At 43.7% G+C, this 10,900-nt stretch overlaps 1 protein-coding gene across 2 annotated transcripts; it reads right to left on the minus strand.

Moving 5' to 3' along the window:
- Nucleotides 1-1,532: 1,532 nt before the first annotated feature.
- On the minus strand, nt 1,533-8,722 carry arglu1a (arginine and glutamate rich 1a). Of its 2 annotated transcripts, none has more exons than XM_020461650.2 (4): nt 8,124-8,722; nt 5,993-6,218; nt 3,562-3,645; nt 1,533-2,988 (listed from the first exon to the last, which is right to left on the minus strand). In XM_020461650.2, the coding sequence occupies exons 1-4, from the start codon at nt 8,453-8,455 to the stop codon at nt 2,824-2,826; spliced, it is 807 nt and encodes a 268-aa protein (XP_020317239.1). In that variant the 5' UTR covers nt 8,456-8,722; the 3' UTR covers nt 1,533-2,823. The 2 variants fall into 2 exon arrangements, with proteins under 2 accessions (XP_020317239.1, XP_020317238.1); XM_020461649.2 differs by having other exon boundaries at nt 5,993-6,257; nt 8,124-8,701.
- Between the last annotated feature and the right edge of the window lie 2,178 nt (nt 8,723-10,900).

Here is a 10,900-nt window from a genome sequence, read left to right on the forward strand (position 1 = left end):
GTTGTTAAAAGAGCACTAACATTGATAGAAATAAGTGTGTGAAATTGTGAAATCTCTATCTCTTAAATAAAAACTATATATAGTGAATTAAAATGAATTTAATATGAGGCTATCACTGAGAGTGTCTGTAAATTGCTGGAAAACTTTTTTGGCATGGGCAGAAAATAGACATGCAATTAAAAAGTGGCTGTGTTGCTTTTATCTTTACATAGCCTACTTATTAAACAAACACAAAAAGAAGAGACTTGATGTGGCTAAACGTTCCATATTTTCTCATTTGAAAAGGCCCTCTAACCAGCGGGACTGAGTTCTCATGGGCCGTACCTTTGTTTATTCAGTTGCTCCTTAGTGTTACCAACTTAAAACGGAGAACATCTCAGGTCCATGGGGTTCCTGAGCCTTTATCGTGATCAAACGGAGTCCTGCTGAACCCCCTACGCACCATGTCGATGAAAGTACACTTGCCAGTGAAAAGTGGCCTATAGCCTACTCTATTTTCCAACGTTTTCCCGGACCTAATGCATCGTTTCAGAGCTGATGGGCTCTTTCAGTTGTGTTACAATGGTGTCATATTTGCCTTGGCACTTAGTTTGTGTGCGTGTGCGTGTGCGAGAGAGAACATCAGTCACTTTTTTTTTTACCCTGTATGGCTATATAGTCGAGGTTCGAGCGAGGGTATAAAGGTGGTTACTCACGCATGGACGTTCGCTCTCACGTCCAAGGTTTGTCATGTCAAATATGTCAGTTGATTCTTGGGGCACGAGGTCCTATGATGCACCTGGAAGTTCAGTGACTCGCGTCAGGTTCCGTCTTCCAAAGAAGTCGCTGAGTAATTACAAGCACATTGTTGACTTGACATTGATAAATAGGACCCACAGAGAACGTAGAGTCACTGACGGATAACTGATTTTGCTATTATATTGTGTAATAACTTGCAACATCTTGAAGTTGTCAGCCAATACTTCCATTACTCTATGCATTTTGACCGGACAGCCTTGCCATTGAAAGGGACTAGATAGAATAATTTCCAAGCCACGCGCAAATTACGCATGCATTCAAAGGTGTGAGGAACAGTACTTACCATGGGACCGCAGAAGAATTGAGACGTCGCAGAGACGTTCAATTAAACCAGCTAATCATGAACCTCAATTTACATCACTACAGAGACCAACTAATTGTCCAAATACAAACTAATTTATTTAAATACAGTGCAAACTGCAAATCGCCTCCAAAACATATACGCCATTAATTCTAATTAACAATATGTTATTATTTGACAAGTAAATATAATATCTCTAAAAGTGGTTACAAACTGTAATCCAGTTGAAAGGTGAACTCCCCTGGAATGTGTGTGGAGAGATCCAGTAAGGAAATCCTATTAGATGAGAAAAAAGTGATACATTGGCTGTATCTTCTGCACCTTCATCTTTCGACCAATCAGATATTTTGCTAATAATTGAGCTGCCTATGTAAATGCAGCAATTGACATGAGGAAATAACCATTGACTAAAAACCACAATCTGAGACAGTTGTAGCATTCAATGGTTTTATTGGTGTATTGTTCAGTTCCCATTAACACAATCAGGAAAATTACCACAAGACAAGTTTCACTTACTCAAGAAGCCCCTTAAACCTACCAGAGATCAGCCAGTCAGACATACTGACACACACACACACACACACACACACACACACACATCCAAACATGCACATCCACCTGGTTAGATCTCAACATGTAGCTAGTGAATCTTACCTGGACTTGGACATCCTTTACGAACCAATAGTCATTTTAAGGGGACCCTTTAAGGGCGAGGTTAATATACTACACCAAAACTAAGGAACAGAGGTGCACTGCTTCCACCGTCTACTTGACTTGAGAGAACAATTCACTCGGCGATTGAACAGTTAAGAGTTCAGTAAAATGATGCAAGATTATAAATCCCTGTCGCGCTTGTCTTTCGTTGTTGTGTGGATTCTATTTTACAGGAGTAGGACACCAAATCACAGCAATTCTAATATTACATCATACAGGAAATGTCTGCCCCCCCCTCCCCTCCTGACCATGGATGAGACGCATCATATCCTGTTCCAATCCTGCAACGCGCCCCGGAGCCACTCTATGGGCAGTTTGGGAATTGGCCTGGGTTCACCTGTGCAGCAGAGCATCTTTGATCACATGCTTGGTTTTTCTATTTGCCGCTAAACTATCGAGGAGCAAAACATTGAAACTTGGTAAAAACACGAGGATCAATCATCAGAGCAGATGTGAGGTGAAGGGAGGTGGAAGACAATCCTGTCAGCTAAAGTGGAGGTGACTGTGTGCTTTACTGCATATGTTACCCCTGCCTTGTCAGCTTTCTACGTTAGACACACACGGCACAGGAAAACCCAGGCCAACTCCCAAACCACCCACAAAGTTTTAATGAGCCTTAACTGGACACACACACACACAAGTTATGAGTTTCTGTCCTAGCTTGCTTACTGTTCAAAGTAAGACCTAAGTAAGGGCAGAACCAAGTAGTGACAGCTTTCTACACGACAGTTCAGATCCTTAAAAATGGAGGGGTTGAGAGAGGCCGAGGAGAGGGAGGGGGGGGCAGGGGGCGAGACAGGTGTTAGACGGTGTGCGGGCATCCGTCCCTCCAAGGCTTGGTTGGGAAAGGTCTGTAAAGCAGGGAGGTGCGTGACAGGAAAGGAGCCATGGCTCTTCCGGCAGCCCTTCGTTCAGCTTTCCACACTTAAAAACACAGCGAGCGTTCCAGAGAGGAGGAGAAGGTGAGCACTGGGGGGGGATGAAGGAGTGCAAGAGGAGGGATGAGAGGCTCATTCGGTGGCCTTGAGGGAGAAGGAGAGCTTGGGCCGGGACTTTCCCTTGCCCAGGATCATTTTCTGCTCCTCCTTCTGCTGCCGCTGGCGATCCTGATCCAGCTTCATCCTCTCCTCATGAATCTTTCTCTGCTCCTCTACGATACGCAACTGCTCCTCGGCCTAGTGGGGAGACACACACACACACAGAGAGAACAACGGGTCAGTTCAGGATAGAGAGATCCTGCAGTGCCAAAATGCTACAAACTGTTTGCTGTTACTTTTGATAAACTGTTTGATATTAGCCTTGAGATATTAAATATAATCTGTTTGTTTTGCTTTCTGCCTTGTTTACTACAATCTTGGCGTGTCCATGTCGTGTCCAAATCAAATAAATAAATCTTACAAACGAGTTAAGTGCCAGACAGAATATAAACAGGCAAGGGAAAAACAATTATTGTTAACGGCTACTGATAACCATCAATGTAAAACCTATGCCAGAATGCAATACTACGTTGTACTTGAGTTTCTCATAGTTTCCCTGGAAATCTGTCAATAACCTCAATTTCATAACAAAAATGCCAATACCACTTTCGCATGAAATCTACAATGACCACGTATTTCAATATCAGCTCGACCACATTTCATCATGGAATTGCCCCGTTTGCATTTTGGGGTTTGGGAAAGTAGCTAAATATATTTCTCTCTTTGTGCAGAAAAGAGAGGAGAAGCAGAGGCGAGTAGAAGAGGGCGTACCAGCTTGGCCTGAGCATCGGCAATCTTGCGGTTATTCTCCTCCAAGATTTTCTCCAGCTCCTCCCGTTTGGATGTTTCTTCCTCCTAAAGGGGTGACACGATGCCATGTTAGCGCGCACACAGGCTACGGCCGCACAACATCCCTGCACAGACACACACTCCCACATCATTGACCTCTCAACATACACGCACACATTGGCACACTCACTTGTCTTCATCCTACCACAAAAGGAGTCTGCTCAGGCTCTCCCTCGCACATCATAACCACTCTTTCCCATTCTTTCTCGCAATCAACCGGCAATGCTTTTAGAACACAGGAGAACAAAATTTGTCAAAAGGGAAAAATAACCCCCCTTTTTTTCCTCTCTCCCGCTATTCGTGACAATACCCTCCCACATAGGAATCCCTCAATCACACCTTTAGCCTTCACTTGATCATTAAGACATTAAAAGGGAAACCCACTCGGCACACTCATAGACAGAAACAGATATAAAAAGACAAACATTCTAAAAAATCTATTTGCCTCTTATCATCATCATCAATAATAAAGAGAAAAAGGATACAAAAAAGGAGTGAATAGTTTTGGCTCACCAATGTACGTATACCTACGCATTTTCCTTGCCTGTGTACCTACACAACTGGTGAAAGCATTCGTCATTAAACGGTTGAATATTTACTGTCTCGTCCAGACTGTGTCCCCTGCAGAGACAGAAGCGCTCCTGGGGAGGGGAGGGGGGCTGCCATACGCGCCCGGCCCGCCTGTGGCCTTCCTCTTTAAAACTGATCTCTGTACTGCTAGCCTGCCGCCCAGCTCGCAGTGACTCTTTAAAGCCGCTCTCGCTCTCAGCTCACATCGAGACAACATAATGCAGCAGCAGAGTACAGTGGTGTACAGTACAGTGGAGCAGTACTGTGCGGAGGAGTAGGGCTGAACACAGTACAGTACGTGAGTGAGCTGGGAGCTGTCTGCAGGCCAGTTCAGGTCAAAAGGTGTTAAAGAAGGTGGTGTTAACACAAGTTGTGTCCAAAATCAAAATAATGAAGAAAAAAAAACACCCCTAAGGAGAAGCAAGTCATGAGGACGTCACAAAGAGTACATTTGTTGTTGTTTTTCTTTAAAAACAAGTTAGTTTCAACACAAAAAAAAAGGAATATTAAATAAAGAAAGAGGGTTAACAGACAGGGATAGACCAGAGATTGTTGACCTTGCAAACAGGAAACTGGAAATGGAGGTCCGTCATTGTTATGTATTCCAGAGCGGATGCCTTCTAATGGGAGCTTTTCAAAACAAGGATTATTAAGAGCGGGGAGGATAATATCAACTTTATAGGACACAATAAACTAAACTGTGTATGTAATTGTAGCCTATTAAAACAAAATTCACTCAAAACAGAAAGCTGCCTTCCTAGTGTCAAAGTAACTGTTACCCTCCCTTGCCAAAAGGTACGTCTAGGATATGTGTGTGTGTGTGTGTGGGGGGGGGGATCTGAATAGGAGAGATGGGGGAGGGAGAGCTCAGCGAGGCGCACTGGGGCCACATTTCTCACCCGATTAGTACCGAGCCACTGGCCGATTCCTGTTTGAGTCAGGGTCGCTGGACATTGGCTGCTCCTCTCATTCACATAACATTATGACTGTACAAACCATGGCCCTCATTAATGAAGCCTGGAGAGAGAAGAAGGCCCAGCGTCTAGTCTACTCAGCAAAGTGAAGGGCCTCAAGAAGACTACAGTCCACACTAGCCACTAGAACAAGAAATAGAAAAAAGCTAATTGGGCTAAAGGGGACTGATTTGTCACTAATAAGCCAAAGCTTCTCATCCCCATTTGTTTGTGGTTGGGCAAACCTGTGCTCGCTGCCTACCTGGGGAAATAAAAATGTGCACTGAATATTGGACACAAACAGAGAAAGTGACTGAATGGAATGTCAATTTGAAGAGAGCTCTTTATTAGAGATGTAAAAAGGAGACATTTACAATAATGAAAATAAAAGTTATGAATAATTCTGAATAGGAATGTATGAATGGGGAAGGAGGGAGATTTCTGAGATTGAATAAAGGGATGAAGTCTGTAAATTCTCATGTCTGCCATGGCAAAAGTTTCACCTGAATCCCCCAGTCTTACTTTGACTGTCAACTGCCAAATATTGTCCATTTCTCTTTCAATCTACTACCAAGTGGAAACCTGGGCTCTTGCCCTTTTAAATCGCTCAATCTACAACTTCTGAAGCTCACAGAACTCTATCACCCATCCCACCTATCCTGTACTGACCCTCAGCCATGAGAGCACTGCAATACCCCCACACCCTCCATGTAGAAGTGAAACTTGTGCCATGGCCATGTCGGGGGAAGGGGGGGACCCCACCTTCCAGAAAAGTGGGGAGGGGTGGGGGGGGGGGGGAGACGACTGCGTTCCCAACGACCGAGCGTTACCTCTCTGGCCTTCTGGGCCTGCAGCTCGGCATGCCTCTGTCTCTCCAGCTCCTCCAACAGCTGGCGCTCCATGATGCGCTTGGCCTCCTCCACACGCCGCAGCACCTCCCGCTCGATCTCGTCCCTACGTTTCTCCAGCTCCTCCTCCACCCGCTTGGCCACCAGCTCCTCCACGCGACGTGCCGTCTCCTCCTCGATCAGCTTCTCCTCTATCTCCACCTGACGGCTGCACGGCATGGGTGGGGAGAGAAAGAGGGGAGGGTTGCTGACATGGTAGCAAAAGTGACATGACACGATCAATGAATATTCAGTTACCGTTGAATCATTGTACCCTAAAAGCCAGATTTCTACAGAAACAACCTCTGGGAATTGTGCATTTGTAAGCTTATCAGGGTTATAAATCTACTTACATAAAAATTACTCCCCCCCCCCCCAAGTATACATCTACACACACACACACATATATACACATATACATATATATATATATGTGTATATCTCTCTATAAAGATTTAACTTAGTGTTTCATTGATTTGGGATTGAATTGCAGCACATGGCACTATGGAATATGTACTAAATGTGCATGGGGAAACAGATTCAACCCATTGACTAGACAGACACCCTGGACAACAGGAGATAAGAGAGTCCTGATGTGACAAGACAACACCCTCCCAAAAAAACTTTCGTGGGAGGAAGTGAGCCTGTCCAGAGCAGCAGAAGGCTGGGGGATAAAGCTAGGTGTGGGTCAGTCCAAAAGGCATGCTCGAGGGAAGTTGGTTTGTGCACATGAACACAAGGCACGGATTTAAACCATTTCAGCTGCCCTATCAAAAGGACGTGATCGTTGTCACATTGCTTCAGGCACAACTGAAAACACGGTCCCCCTTTCCGATTTAATTTGGTTTAGTCAAACATAACAACAAGGAAACCTAAAACCCGGGTCCTTGCTTATCTGGTATCCATGTCTTTATTGGACATTGTGTGGCTGGTTAAGTAGCCCTGTGGTTAGCCAGTAAAAGGACACACAGCAGACTAGATGACTACTGTGTTGTAAGTATCAGGTGTCAATCAGCCACTGGCCAAAAGGTGCACAACAGCTGCTTCCCCCAGTCTTTATTTCTCTGTCAGACCAATATCACCTGCCTACAAACAGACAAGGCGTGGGCATTATGTGAGGTGCTCGCTATAGCAGAAAAGATGTACACACACAGACACCTACTACAAAAGTAGTTTCCCCCCAAATTGCACTTAAATTGTGTGACACCTGGATAATGCATCAAGACAAGTGAATGAATTTTGTTGAGAAACAAATATAACAGATGAATTTGTCTGATTGTTCATCATACATTGAACTGTAGCTTATCATAAGTCACTCACTCAGAATGCTACTTTTAACTGACAGTCAATCTTAGTGTTGCAGGGGCCAGATGAAAGTCCAGTGGTTGGACTTCAGTGGTTGAGAGCCAGAGGGGCATACGTGAAATTTCTCATTTGACAGGTGAGCAACTTACTGTAGTTGACGCCCCTCCCCCCTTTCAACTGTTTCATTTAACCAGTGATTAGGCCTAAATGATAATTAATGACATTAAAATGTATTAACTCAATTTGGAAATAAATGTCACATAAGGCACAGCTTGCAGGCAGGATTAATATTGTTGACAACCTTTTTGAGGACACAGAGAAATCTCTGTCACGTCATCCTTAGATCGTTGATATCGTCACTAAATCGTTGAATTGTGATGCATGAAACATGATATACAATGTGGCCACTCAGATTGCCACTTACGCACAAATATACAAATGTATAGTTACTCGATGCATGATAAAAGGATTTGAAATGTATACATCCCATTATTAGACCAAAGAAACATGTGATTTGCAGCCAAGTGCCTTAATTAGTTAGCTGGTTGGCTAATGGTGCAGGTACTAACGTTAGTGTTGTAGGCTTGCATAGCTGATTTGGGCCTCCTCTCACAAGTAGCTAACGTTAGCTAGCCAGTTTACTAGCTTGCTAACTAACGCCTATGCCTGAGTGTATGGACGGGTCTATTAGCATTGTAGCTAACTAGCGATTGTAGCAAGCTAGTTAGCATGTCTTTCATATTGTATAGAATATTCAGTTACGACTCACATCTTCCTCTGTCTTTCCATCTCAACCTTCTTCTCCTCCTCCTCTTTTCTCTGTTTTTCGTCCAAGGCGCTTCTCTTGCTCAACGTCCTGCCGAATATGTCGATTCTCTCCGGCGGTGTGACCGCTCTCTCCCTTTCCCTGCGGGTCGAGACTGTGGCTGACCGGGAACGAGAACGCGACTCTCTGCGCCGGTTCCTCTTCGCTTCACGGGACTTGGATCGCTTCTTGGACCTCTCCTTGTCCCTTGAACGCGACCGGCTCCGTTTTTTGCTGTGCTTGCTGCTTTTGGAGTGTTTGGAACGGGACGAACTGCGACTCCTCGAGCGACCCATGGCTAACGTTACCTCCTCAAGTCGAACGTTCCCAGTTAGCTAGTTCTATCGTTGGAAATAGCACGGTGATACTCTTACACCTCACTACCTGCAATATTTGCTCAAACTGTATTGCTAAACCATTCGTATGTCTCAAAATGTTTCATTCGAACGTGGTTATTATTCTGCCCTGATAATCTGCGGCGCTAAAGCAAGATGGCGACAGGCTCCCTTTTCCCACAATGCCATGCATTCGGCCTTTTCCGACTATCTTCGGAATCTGCCTCGCCTGTGCTTAGTTGAACTCTGGTGTGCTATATGCAGCATGATGGAAATTACATTTAGTTAAAACATAATCAACCAAATCAAACTCGTTTGATAACATCAAGGAGGTGAATTGACAGTAGTGTGGTCAGACCAATCATGTATATAAACCCCGGATTGATGATGCTATTTATTGGCCATTGAAAGGTTTTTCTTTTTTACAGTCTATGCTTTGAAGCCACCAGTCGGCCATATTGGCACTCCCCGGTAGGCTCAATCCTCCATAGGAATGAATGACATTCTATAGCTTTTCAATAGAAGCAACAAAACCGATGCGCGATCTATGGGGCAAAATGAACTGGTTTGGCTTAGATTTTTACAACATGTAACTATATTTTGTCACCAATGTTTATTGAAAACATAAATGTGCACAATGAGCACTTGTTGTCTCTCAAATATCATTACAGTTGTTGGTTAGCTAGCTAGCGTATTTGAGTCCTACTAGCATAGACATGACATCAGTCAAAACACTTCAAAACAAGACATATCAAAAATAAGATAAATATAGCTGAAACGAGCCGAGTGGTGCAGCAGTCTAAAGCACTGCATCTCAGTGCTCGAGGCGTCACTACAGTACCTGGTTCGATTCCAGGCTGTATCACAACTGGCCGTGATTGGGAGTCCCATAGGGCGGCGCACAATTGGCCGAGGGTAGGCTGTCATTGTAAATAAGAATTTGTTCTTAACTGACTTGCCTAGTTAAATAAAGGTAAAATACATTTTTAATAATACTAATTAAAAAACTATGATTCCCCACATGGCAGCTTCTTGTCATTACCGCTTGCTATCTGGCCATCCCGAATCACAACAACACATGAACTTCTGCCCCACTGAAGCGTGTGCATCGTTTTCGTGATGTTGTCAGCTAACCAGTCTATTCCATTTTTTTGTTGTTGTAGTGGGGCCAGTAAACATTAGTAATGTCATTTTTTAAATAATTGTTTTAATTTTATGTTTAGCTCACATAATATAATTTAAATGTATGCATTTAGGTGCCTGTAATATAATACATGTGGCAAAAACGACATTAATAAATGGCTTTCTATAGCTTCCAAAATATTTGTGGGGAATGCCAAGATGGAGGCACAGTGGCTTAGGAACAGTGGCTTAAACACGGTGTTCCGTAAATAGCAATCTAGTGTATATACAAATCTTTGGGTCAGACCAACAAATCATCATCACACTGAATTTGCCAGTGAACGCCTGATCGAGGTCACCTGATCTGACATTCCCCCAAATCAATTTAGAAATGTTCAACTTGATCTGTAACAAGGGCTGCGTTCAATACAACAACAAAAAAAACATAATGCAACGTTCAATTAAACTGAAGCGCTGCTGTTCTGAAGGACCAGTTGAAAAAGCAAAAACGACATTAATAAATGGCTTTCTATAGCTTCCAAAATATGTGTTACGCTGGTGGGGGAATGCCTAGATGGAGGCACAGTGGCTTAAACACGGTGTTCCGTATCATCACACTGAATTTGCCAGTGAACGCCTGATCGAGGTCACCTGATCTGACATTCCCCCAAATCAATTTAGAAATGTTCAACTTGATCTGTAACAAGGGCTGCGTTCAATACAACAACAAAAAACATAATGCAACGTTCAATTAAACTGAAGCGGTGCTGTTCTGAAGGACCAGTTGAAAAACGGGGAGATGTTGGGTTTTGGGTTCAAAATGCAGTGCTGTGCATTAAATACGTCACTCAATGCTTCATGCCGCACCCGTCACATCCACCAAATGGAGCAAACGTATCTAAAAGGGTGCATTCCTCTACCCAGGTGTTGCTGACACATGCCAAATCTTACAACGCCTAGATAGGTATTTTAAGTATCAGTTAACCACATCATATGTCATAGCGAACTGTCAGTGGACAACCATTGGTTGATGCATGCAACATCTGAGCAGTGAAACGCGACCAAAGTTTATTCGAAAAGGTTGAAGAACGTTTTGAGGAAAAATGTCGTCGTTCAGTACAAACCGTTACAAAACGTAGCAAACGTTTAACCGAACTGAATGCACAGACAACATAGTAGATTCAAACAAGAAGGATGAGGTAAGACATTTCATAGGCTCCTTTTTTCGGGTTCATATACAGTCAATTAACTCTGTAGACCAGACCCAGCTGCTATCACATTGGT

This window comes from Oncorhynchus kisutch, linkage group LG26 (genome assembly GCF_002021735.2).
Source record: "Oncorhynchus kisutch isolate 150728-3 linkage group LG26, Okis_V2, whole genome shotgun sequence".
Classification (NCBI taxonomy): Eukaryota; Metazoa; Chordata; class Actinopteri; order Salmoniformes; family Salmonidae; genus Oncorhynchus; species Oncorhynchus kisutch.

Excerpts from the sequence above, each read along its gene's own strand:
- arglu1a (XM_020461649.2), bottom strand. The coding sequence starts at position 8,455 with ATGGGTCGCTCGAGGAGTCGCAGTTCGTCCCGTTCCAAACACTCCAAA. Across the intron at positions 6,258-8,123 it reads ATGGAAAGACAGAGGAAGAT|CAACCCTCCCCTCTTTCTCT; the intron begins GTGAGTCGTAAC and ends CTACCATGTCAG. Across the intron at positions 2,989-3,561 it reads CCGATGCTCAGGCCAAGCTG|GCCGAGGAGCAGTTGCGTAT; the intron begins GTACGCCCTCTT and ends TCTCCCCACTAG.